General features: G+C 37.9%; 1 protein-coding gene across 1 annotated transcript in view; it reads right to left on the bottom strand.

The window, feature by feature from the left end:
- Nucleotides 1-11,610, bottom strand: part of HAO1 (hydroxyacid oxidase 1) — a 57,935-nt gene extending 46,325 nt beyond the window's left edge. Inside the window, exons 1-2 of the mRNA XM_032142423.2 lie at nt 11,442-11,610; nt 5,637-5,788 (exon numbers count right to left, since the gene is read on the bottom strand). Of these exons, the coding sequence (XP_031998314.1) occupies nt 5,637-5,788; nt 11,442-11,578 (289 nt within the window). The 5' untranslated portion in view covers nt 11,579-11,610. The remainder of the gene's footprint in view (nt 1-5,636; nt 5,789-11,441) is intronic.
- Nucleotides 11,611-12,212: the final 602 nt, after the last annotated feature.

The following is a 12,212-nucleotide window of genomic DNA, read 5'->3' as shown; positions in this document are numbered from 1 at the left end:
TTAGGGAATTTTGATTTATTCACCCACATTTAAAAACGAGGAGATTGTATATAGAAATCAAGATTGCTGGCTTCTTAAAATTTTGGAAGATTTGGCAATCCCACATCCCTGCTCTCTTGGGTCATCAACAGCTAAGATGTAGCTGCCCCCTTCTGATGGAACATGCAATCTCAGACTCACTGCAGTCTCCACCCAGGAGCTTGCACTGTTTGTTTGTTTGTTTGTTTGTTTGTTTGTTTGTTTCAATTTCATCTTTTTGTGGACATTTACATTGCAAGCAAGCCTGGCTCCTAAAAGTACCTTTTTTTCCCCCTGAGGTTTCTGCATAAAGCTTAAAATAAAAATATTTTTAGCAAAGAAAAAGAACAATTTTTATTTCCACTAGATGTAAATGGAATATACTTTTCTGAAAGTGAGTTTTTGTGTGTGAAAGATAAAGATTTTGGGGACTTTGAGCCCTAAGGGGCAAATAAAGATAGTGTGTAAGGATTTCCAGCATTTATTTCATGAATCGTCACAAGAACCCCTGCAGGTGAGAGCTCTTATTCATCTAGGGTTGCCAGATTGAGCAAACATACAGGACACCTATGATTTATTGTTTATCTGAAATTCAAACATAATGGGCCCTCTGTGTTTTATTTGATAACCTTGTATTCATCATCATTTTGAAAATGAAAAAAGTATAGCTTCATTGGTCACTCTACAAACATGCAGCAGTGTAAAAGAGTAGAGTTCAGACTGGGCGCGGTGGCTCACGCATGTAATCCCAGCACTTTGGGAGGCCAAGGCAGGCAGATCCCGAAGTCAGGAGATCAAGACCATCCTGGCCAACATGCTGAAACCCTGTCTCTACTAAAATACAAAAAATTAGCCAGCCGTCATGGTGCACCCCTGTAGTCCTAGCTACCCAGGAGGCTGAGGCAGGGGAATCGCTTGAACCTGGGAGGCAGAGGTTGCAGTGAGCAGAGATAGCGCCACTGCACTCCAGTCTGGTGACAGAGCAAGACTCTGTTTCAAAAAAAAAAGAGTCGAGTTCAGTCCTCGGTCCCAGTTAATAAGGTGGATTATTATTATCCCACAGTTGTGACAGGAAGGGCAGAAAGGCCCTTGAAGTTGGACTCTGAATAAATCTGGAGAGTCAACAGGGAAAACGAGACTATGGTACCATAGCAATTCCCAGAACTTTCTGGAGGCCCATTCTAATTACTCAGGCCAGACCATTGCCTGTGGACACCAATGGGTTTAACTTACTCTCACTGACCATGCTGAGGGGGACACTTCTCCAGAAAGATTGATAACTAACCCCTGTTTTCTGGACCTGGCCCCAACTTCTCTTCCCTGCTAGGGTCTAAGTCTCTGGAGACAGGAATGCTTAGCGGCCAGATATTTAGGAGGGTAAGAGAAAAAATACTCCACAACAAATTGCATAGATTTCCCAATATTCCCAAGGACTGGCTTGCTTGAGAGGATTTCCATATTCTTTCTGGGAATGATGGAATAAATCCAATAATAACTTCATAATTCCATGTGAATTTTCTGAGTTTTCATAAATAAATCTCTACCAAGTATGACTATTCTTACACTGTTACTTAAATTTGCCTGTGGCTATCTATAGCCTTCAGTTAGCTATTATCCTGGTTTGCATACTTCAAGAAGCCAAAAATGACACAGAGATGTGAGAGCAAGTCATCTTATTTGGAAACGATCTCAATGAATTGAAGGAATGGGGAAGTGAGAGAAGAATGGGAAGGAAGCCAATAAAAGAGGGTGTGTTCAAGGGCAGGCAACTTCAGTGGGCAACTGGGACTCAATCCTTCCAAGGAGCACTGGGTGACCATATTAGAAAATGCTTCAGTTACCCTGAGCAAAGAGAGCTTGGGTATTTATCCACCTACTGCTGTACATCATTAGCTAGGGAACCCTCTCTCCCATTCTGCTACTTCAAACACACCTATCCATGGGCTTATGTTGCAACAGATAATGTCAGGCAAAAAGTGGTAGGTCTGATGGAAATGGGAAGTAACAAGGGAATACGTCCAGAGCACAAGCACCATCTACTCCAGGCATTCATTCTTTCCTTGCAAGTAACCCACTGTCCCACAACCAAAACACACCAGCCAAAGAGCACTCTGCTATGAGCTGATGACCATCAGCTTTCTGGATATACCTAAATATTAAATAGACTAATAACCTATAGATGGTCTTTGAAACATAGGTGAAAACTCAGAAACCCCGGAGAGAGGTTTCTAATACAAATACAGAATAGAAACTCTGATGTTGCTGCCCTGATAGGAACCCAATGGAGGACCCTAGATTTTTGAGAGCAACATGTGTACACGTCCATTGCCTTCCCCAATTCCTCTGCAATCTCAATGTCACCACCCTCTCTTTGTTCTGCTGGATCCACCTTATCCAAATGTCTATTGTGTAACTTATTCTCCTGAGGGGCCTGCTTTGCCTGCTCCTAAAACTATAATTACTTCTAGGGGATCATAATGGGCTTCTCCTCATGACACTTCATAGGAGTTTCTGAAATTAAAGCCCTTGCAAAGTGGTGAGGAGCCGAGATTCTGGAGACAGAATACCTCTATCTGAATCCCATCTCTATCACTTATGAATTGTGCATCCCTAGGCAAGGTTATTCAGCTGGCGTGTGCCTCAGTTTCTCCTGTGTAAAATAGGTTTAATAATATGACCTGTTTATTTGGGCTGTTCTGAGGCTTCAATGCTATAATACTCGTAATATACTTAAAATAGTGTCTGGAACATGATAATTGCTTTGTAAGTGTTAAATAGATCTAAGGGGATGAGACTGTAATAGGCATTTAAGATCCTCTTATGGTTACTTCTGGAGGAAATAGTCCTACTTACGCTGTCAAATCATAGTTTCTAAGGAAGCTTTCTTTTCTGCTTTCTTTTCCTCTTTCTTCTCAGCCCAACTCCACCAAGAATAAAGACTAGTCTTGGAACCATCAGAAGTGACTTGGAGAATAAATCTGTCATTGACGAGCTATGAAAAACTGTTTTCTCTGGAACTCCAGCTACTTGCCCACAAAATAGGGACAGAAACACCTGTCAAATATCAAATGTGTCAAATAGTATGTGTTGGTATGGTTAGGCTTTGTTTCTCCATCCAAATCTCATCTTGAATTGTAATCCCAGGTGTTGAGGGAGAGACCTAGTGGGAGGTGATTGGATCGTGGGAGTGGTTTCCCCCATGCTGTTCTTATGCTAGTGGATGAGTTCTCATGAGATCAGATGGTTTTATAAGTATCTGGCATTTCCCTGCTTGCACTTCTCTCTCCTGCCACCATGGGAAGAAGGTCATTCCTTCCCCTTTGCCTTCTACCATGATCGTAAGTTTCATGAGGCCTCCCCAGCCATGTAGAACTGTGTGTCAGTTAAACCTCTTTCCTTAATAAATTACCCAGTCTCAAAGAGTATCTTTAAATCAGTGTGAGAAGGAACTAATACATGTGGTAAAAATAATTTGCTGGCTCCAGGATGCCTTACCAAGTGAGCTCTGCTTTTTGCTTTCTCTGCTTCCTTGCTTTATTTCCATTCTCTTCATGGTCCCTTGTCCCTTTATCTCTACTCTTTTAAATCTAATTTTTATCATTTCCTCCTTACAAAATAATTCAAAGAAGAGTTTATAAGATTGAGCCAAAAATCAGACGAGTATAAAGTCAGGAGTAATCTCATCACTTACAAATAAACATTTGTAAATTGTGATCTTTGAAACTAAATGTATTTTAGGACCTGACTATTGTTTGCCACTGATTTCTTACAATTTTAAATTAAAATATCATTCTATGTTATTGCACTCTTCCTATAGTATAATTTTTTAATTAGATGCCATTTTTATGCATCATATTTTTTGCAAACTATCTCCAATTATGAGATGTTTGGGTATTTTTTTCTAATTATTCTCCTGCTAAAAACAAGAAGCATGAAAATCCTTGCAGAATTTTTTTCCTCAAAAATCATAATTATTTCCTTGGAATTCCTAGAAGAGAATTTTTAGCATCACATGGAATTTACATTTTTAGAGCTCTGATATACCGTGCCAGATTATTTTCTAGGAAGATTATTCCATTTTACACTTTTCTCAACACTGTTTGAAATGCACATTTTCTCCCTAACCTAATCATACTGCCTGATCTTAAAATAAAAATTCGATATCTGGAAAATAAAATAGATGGTCATAATTTACATGTCTTTGCTTATTAATGAAATTGAATATTTTTCATATGTTTGTTGGTCACTTTTATGTCTCCATTTGTACATTTCCTATTTATATCTTTTGTTCACCTATTTCTCTTTGTCCCTTTGAGCAATATATTATTTTCTTCTTCAAATATAAGGGCTTTTTACGTGGAAAGGACATTAACCCTTCACAGTCTCATATTTTTTTTCATTTCTTTCAGTTTACCATTTACTTTTTATTTTCATTGAGATTTAAGAGCACTAAAGTTTTAGTTTTTTGGTGTTCATTTGTTTTCTTTCTTTCTAAGGTTGTTGCCTATAGCTTCCAGCCTGAAAGAGCCTTTATTATCTTGATTTTGTATCCATATATACCCATTTAGTATTTTCCTTTTTTTTTTCTTCTCTCTACTTATGTTTCAGGATTACCATAGACAAAAGGCTGAGGCCCCAAAGCCACTTATTTGTGTGTGGTCCTAGAATTAAGGAAGCCGCTAAGTCTGTCCAGCAAAACCTCATTGTGCCATTCTGATACCCCGACAGAATTTTATGTCAGACATTTCAAGAAGGGAGGTGAATTCACAAGATCCTTAATTCTTAAAACTAAAATGTTTTAAAATATTATATAGTCGTGTTCTCTTTCTGCTCTGCTTAGCATCAAAAGAATTCATTTCCAACTTTTATATGAGTTTCCGAAGCAGAATTTGGGGAGATTTTTTACTCTGCACAGCCTTTCAAATGTTCATAGTTGCTAGAGAACTGGAAAGTTAATAAATTAGCCCTAATAAGAGATTTCTTTACATCATATTTGATTTTCTCATCACTCCCCCCTAAGGCAGCTGGAACTGCTCTATTGGGAATATAACGCATTCATGAAAAAGAATCATGATCCAAAACCATGGAAGAAAACACAACCAACCACGTTGCTCCATTTGCAATTTGGCTGTGAGAACCACTTTGGTTTGGGGGAAGCAGGAGGGTTTTGAGATAAGGTAGCCACAGGGCTGAATTCCAATTCTGTAACTACCTAGCGGTGACCTTGGGTGAGTCTACTTGTCAGAGATCTATTTCCTGAGACAGTACTATTAATACCCATAATATAACCAACAGTTACTGAGCCACTACTCTCTGCCGTGAACTTTGTATACCTGAACTCATTCAATCCTCACCATAACCCAGTGAGGCAGGTACAATTTTTGTCCCCATTTCACAGCCAAAGAAACCAATGCAGAGAGAGGGTGTCTTGCCCAGTCACACAGCTGGAAAGAAGAGGAGCAGGACATGCAGGAACAGGTATTTTGATGACAGAGTCTATGAGCTTAATGTTTCTGAGTGTAAAAACATCAAGGAACATGTTTGCTTGGTGCATTCAGAGAAGGAAGTCAATAAACCTTAGCCCCCTTCTGCCCCTATGGTGACAGTCTTCCTCCTACCTCGCACAGTGGCAAGCTCGCCGTCCACGTGAGCCATGCGCTGCATGGCCGTAGCCCCCACGCATATTGGCATGCTGACCCTCTGTCCTAACACAGAAGTCGACAGATCTGTTTCAGCAACATTCCGGAGCATCCTTGGATACAGCTTCCATCTAGAATTTAAAAAAACAAAATAAAATAAAAGGCTTTGGAGTTTCAAAAACATAACCAAAACTTTGACATTACATTTTAGTTAAAAAGAAAAAATATGATTGGATTTTTTCCAAACAAGCAAATGACTGCATAAAGCTAATGGAAAAGAGGCAATTTTACTGTTTGTTAGGAGAGAAAGTTAACAATTAGAGGACAATGAATTTCGCAAGCAATTATTTATTAAAGTATAACTAATATATAATAGTATTCACTCATTTTAGTCTGCAGTTTTGTGAATTTTCACAAATGCATACAGTGGTGTAACTGCCATGACAATCAAGATCTAGGAAAGTTCAATCATTCCCAAAAACGTCCCCATTTTCTTTTGTAGTGAAACTCTCCCCAGTTCAATCCCCTGACAACCACTGATGAATTTTTTCTTTGTCCCGATAATTTTGCTTTGCAAGAATACCATGTAAACAAAATCATTCGGTCTGTAGCCTTTTGAGTTTGGCTTCTTTCACTTAACATAATGCATTGGAGATTTTCTCATGTTGTTGTATGTGTCAATAGTTTGTTCCTTTTGGTTGATGAATAATATTCCATTGTACGGGGGTACCATCATTTGTCCAATCATTCCCAAGCTAAAAGACATTTTGAATACTTCCAGTTTGGGGGGAAATTCTAAATAAAGCCACTACAAACATTCACGTACAGGTTCTTGTGTGAACATAGTTTTCGTTTCACTTCCCCAATCTTGAAAATCAAGATGGTATACAAATGCATAGAGTTTAGATTAGAGTTTAAGAAGATAGGCTATGTCTAGTTTGTCTTCTTTTTATGTGATCAACAGCAGCGTCAGGCAATTACTTTTAAAATTATAATTTGATTTCTTCAAAATTATTGAGCTATATGCTATATTCATTAAAGTCTAATGATGAGGGAAGGTTTTTTATTAGTTTAATTTAACAGTTTTCTCAAAAATGTTATTGGACAAAAACTGAAATTTGAGTGTTAAAAAGTTTTTGACTCCTGAAAATTATTTTAAATGACTGTTTCTGTGATTCTTCTGTGTTGGAATGAAAATTACCAACAAACCAGCAACCAAAAATTCACCAGTAAAATTTACAGAAGAACTAGTTCTCTCTCCTCCTGGCAAAATATCTATCTCCTATTTGTTTTGATTCATTATTCTCATTAGTACTGATTAAAATTGAAGAAAATGCAGCCCTATTTCTAATATGCATGAGTATAATAAACCTGTTGTTTAGGCACACATGCATATCTAACCAGTATTCACCTAGTATTACCTAGATTTAACTCTACTTCCAGAAACAGCATGACTTTTTAGTAAATATAGTGAAGTATGATATAGTAATGCAGTAACTTAAAGAAAAAAAAAGAAGAAAAAGAAAAAGCCCTTAATTGAAGTGTACTTCCTGTAGCGGAAGAAGAAATTCTGCCTTCTATTGCTTTGTGGAATAGCTAAGGGTCTGTAATCTAACCCTTCCTCACATAATAAAGTAAAAACATCCAGTCCCTGAAAAGCATAATAAAGAAGTTTTACTGTGTGATTTGTGTGCTATTCCTTTGAACATTATAATTGTCATTATTTTATGTCACACCACATGCTCTGTTGCTGAAAGTGTTTTCTTCTTGACGGACCCTCACAGCATGATTCTTTGATCTCCATTTTGAAGGGGGAGAAGCAGAAGCCTTGAAGAGAGTTTTTATTACCAATCATCTCTAAGTGTGTTATTAGAATGAGAGAAAACGATCTTAATAGCAGCCATTGGCATGCCAGCCTTGGAAGGCATTAATATTTACTTAGAGCTAGAGAAACAATGGAAGCTTTATGACAAGAACACGCGAATCTGCAGGGCAGCAGCTGTGTGTGTGTGTGTGTGTGTGTGTGTGTGTGTGTGTGTGTCTGTGTGTGTGTGCGTACGTGCCAAAACGGACATTTTTAAAGGTCAAATTCCCATTTATAAAGCAAGGCTAAATCCTTCCATCTCCAGACAGTGGCTTTATGCTTGTCCACGTGGTGGCGCAGTCACTTTAATAACTGTGGGCTCTTACTTTCCCTTAAACAGTATTTTCTGTTCTGAGGATGTTACAGAGGCTTGTCAACCAATGCACAAAACGTAATTCCTACATAAAATTAGATAAAATCAATGGAATGGGAACATGCATGTTATCTAAAGAGTCCTCCATGTGTTGATATTTTTCAAATAGCAGTAACAACAACTATGTCAGATAGCTCACTAGCTTTCCAAGCCTTGCCCAACCCCACCCCAAATGTAAGTAAATTTCCCACAATCATACATAAAATAGCACCTCACTATATTCTCGGACTGTGCTCTCCTGGCCCTCCACTTTGGAAAAAGAATTGGTTCAACTGGCAAACAGTTGAACCAATTGAATAATAAACCGTTTTCAAAGGATAGAAAATGAGATGCCAAGTAAAGGAAGTGGGGTAAAGGTGAGCATCTGTTCACAGGCATTTTGGCCCACCCCTCACATCTAACAAGGGCCTCAAATTTAACTTATAAAAAAATCAAATGATATACACACTTCTCACAAAGTAGCTGCCCTGTTGAAGGAAGACACCCATGTCTCACCCAGCTTTATAACTGTATGCTGTTTCTGAATCACACCAACTGGACATAGTGGATTCATGTTTTGTAAGTCGTGTAATACTATAATACTGCATTCCAATTTTCTCCACATTAATTTTTTACTCTAAACAGTTAAAATATATAAAGCAAAAACCCCTTATTCACCTGTAGTGGATACTATATAAATGATTTTGTGACATTTATGCCTATGAGAACACAATATCACTGGTAAGTTCATATCACTTCTGAAATATTAAAGTGAGAGAATGACATCACTTTTACCCATCTGTTGTTTAAAAGAAAATGATGCAATCTTCAGTATCAATAGGTAACGCAGCAGAAAAGAGTTTCCTTTTCTGAAATCATGAGGGCTTCTAAGTGTCCAAATTGTTTAATTATCTTCCATCATTGATAATTTCAGAAAAAAAGCTACAACAATGTGAAGACCATAGTTGAGAAGGCTACTTTGAATAAATGTGTAAGAGAAACAAATTACTGTTCTTCCTTGAATTAATCCCAGTCAATTCCAGCCATGCAAAATGTAGCAAGCTGACATTTGCCCCGTTTTGTTGTAACTAAAATAAGAAATTTTGTTCTTCTGGGTGGTTCCATTTACTTGTCCTTTTAAACATATCTTTCTATTGCCACAGTAATAGTCTCAAGTTTTACCCAAAAATATCTCCAAGCAACTGCTGGGTCACATGAGTGGTCCATGTCCCCAGAACTCCAAAATGTGATTATCAGAGCTGAGTACAGAGAAATAAAAGCTGTCACTGTGAATGACCTTTTGTTGTACTTGTGAGATGGGGAGGTGTATAAATTTCGTAAATGTGTTTGAAATACTCTGTCCTTGTATCACAATGGGTTATCTGAGGTTTGATTGTTTTGCACTTTTCATTAGAATCAGAATGTGAAATTTCAGATTGATTTCCTTCATGCCATCAACCCAAAGTCTCCACAACCCTGGCAGAATTTCTATTCTTAGTTTCACGTGACCAGCTACATGATGCAGTGTGAGGAATCAAGGGTCACCTAGCGAGTCACACAGCAAAAGAGGAATTGAGATATTAGCTAGGTAACAACCGCTAAAATGTATTGCATAAAAACTCAACTAGTTGATAATAAAATAGCATCAGCTGTCCTCCAAAGAAAGTTGATCAATATTTTTTTTTTTTATTTAAAGCTGAACAAAAGAGAATGATCAAGGTTCATGGAAAAGGTGGCACTGCAAATTCATTTTCATTCTCTGTGTCCTATCCCTAAGTTACTTGGTACATACATAGGATGGGAATACTCACTTGAATACCATGTAATTCACATAAGAGGCATGAGGCACTTTTCCAGTTCACAACTTAGAAGTCACCAAGCCTTCTGTGTCTCCCAAATTTCTACAATTTAAAGGGTTGCATAGGTGATCCATCTGCTTTGTGGCACCCCTTTGCATCCTCTCTGAGACCTCCACTTGGCCAACTATTTTGGGCCCATTTTGCATCAGTTCAACCCAACAGCATTATGGAAGCTGATATGCCTTCAGTGGAATGTAAGCTCCTATGGACAGGAACTTTGTCTGGCTCACTGCTTTTTCCTCAGCATGTAGTACACAGTGTAGCTCATGGAGACTCCTAATTAGCTCTAGTTAATTAGCTAGCATGCGACAAACGGAATTAAGAAGTGAGGAAGGCTGTATATAAATGAAATAAATAATCACTTGAGCATTGGAGGTCTAGCGATGCTGAGACATTAACTCTATAAATCTGTCAAGGGTCTGAAATTTCCTTAGTTGTAATAACCTATTTGGGTTAAGGTGTTTTCAAGAGACCACTCATAGGCAAATTTTGGTGGACAAAGTTAATATCGGCCCAAGAAGGGGCATCTTCCAAGAGCAGAAACTTTTAAATGAGTCTAAAATAGTAAATAATGGTGCAGAATTTTAAGCCCCTCTACTCTCAGTCAACTTCCCTTCCCATGACTTCTCTGGCATTTGTTGAGCTCATTTGGGTTCCAGGCAAAACCTGAGACAAAGTCAAGGCTTGAAAGGGTTGGGGAGAGGCCATATCCTTCACCCCATTGCCATTTTCAGTCTTCTACATGGATTTGTGGGTGAATCAGTGCTGCCTACCAGAGGCCACCTTGGCCGGGATAATTTTATTTCTCCTAATTTAAATATGGAAAACTGATTTTGAGTGAAAATCAGGGAGGAAGGCTGATTCTCTCCCCCTGCATATTTTCTGCCTTTTTGTCTTTAACTTATCACCATCAGTGAGTACCCACAATACTGATTGCCTTTACTAACAGCCATAATGTTAGATGGATGAGACTGAGTGTAGTGTAGTGAAGGCACTCCTCTCTTGCTCCAGCAAATAAACCATTTTTGTAACTGCTATAAAAAAAATCCCTTTGAAATGATTTTATTTCTTGTTTTTATTACAAACAGAAAACATAAACCATGTCACCCACCATCTTGTGCTTTGAAATATGAAAGTCAAAGGAAAACTAATTTGGGAAGAGAGATGAAGTGCTTTGAAGGAGAGATGAAACAGCAAAGTTGAAAGATTAATGCTACATAGACAAATTGAAATCTAAAGTGAAAGTTTAGACAACAGTAATCAAAATGAATGATAACACGAAAAGCCAGCAGGAAGAGAACATTTGAGCCAACGATCCAATCTGGTTCATCTGGATAAGATTGTTATCTGGCATTTAATGCTGTTTCCTACACCACGAACATAAGCACTTACTGTCATACTAAGAAAAAGAAAAGTCATCTGAATTTATCGCTATTTTTATATGTAGTTAAATTAATTGTTATCATACTTCCAAGTGAAGTAACATAGGTTTGGCTTTTGCTGTCAGTTGTTCAAGATTCACAGGCTTGGAATATTTTTTAACAATTTAAAGGCCCAAGATTTCTTACAGCCCCAAGAACTTTCCCCTCTCTACTAAGCACAAATCTGAACAAATAATTACACACCACCAACGTAAAACTAGGAGATCTCATTTTGGTACAGTCTTTGTATAATTTTAAAACACAATTTAAAAAAATAAATTTTCTTACCTGGAAAATGCTGCAATATTATCAGCCAAAGTTTCTTCATCATTTGCCCCAGACCTGTAATAGTCATATATAGACTTTGGAAGTACTGATTTAGCATGTTGTTCATAATCATTGATACAAATTAGCCGGGGGAGCATTTTCACAGGTTATTGCTATCCCAGATGGAGTTTTTTTTTTTTAATGTATTGCTTTGTACATCCTCACTGTTCTGTTATTTGTCAATTATTAATAGACTTTTGCCAAAGTTCAGATTTAGTTCTCTGTTGCTTACCACATCAAGTGAGCAAACATTATATGCTTAGCCTTTGAAATTTCATTTGTAGGCTATCTGCCAAAGAACACCGAAGTCACTATCTGCCGAAGAACACCGAAGTCACTATCTGCCAAAGAACACCGAAGTTGAGGTTGGGGAGGCAGCAGAAGGTGATTATGTGGCTATCACATTAAAAAGGGGAAAGGAATAAGTAAAAAATTAAAGACTTAGAGAAATACCTGTATGAAACCACTCTTGGTTCAGTTTTGCCTAAGGCTGCTTCTTGCACATGGTCTGTGCCTGTGCTCTTTGCTTGATACCCAGAATGGGCTGCCCACTCATTTTCTTTCCACATTTGGATCATGCACAAATCATATAAACAAGAGCTTATGAACTGAATGGGGCATCCATGAAATATGGGACATCCATGAAATCAGGGCTTCTGCACAATATAAAATTTAGCTGATTACAAACATAGACATTTGGCTTTAACATGGAACATTAAGGCCAAATTTACA

The sequence above is a fragment of the Hylobates moloch genome, unplaced genomic scaffold (assembly GCF_009828535.3).
Source record: "Hylobates moloch isolate HMO894 unplaced genomic scaffold, HMol_V3 SCAFFOLD_21, whole genome shotgun sequence".
Lineage (NCBI taxonomy): Eukaryota > Metazoa > Chordata > Mammalia > Primates > Hylobatidae > Hylobates > Hylobates moloch.
Note: the sequence above shows the minus strand (reverse complement) of the source record. Positions and strands in the feature narration are given on the sequence as shown.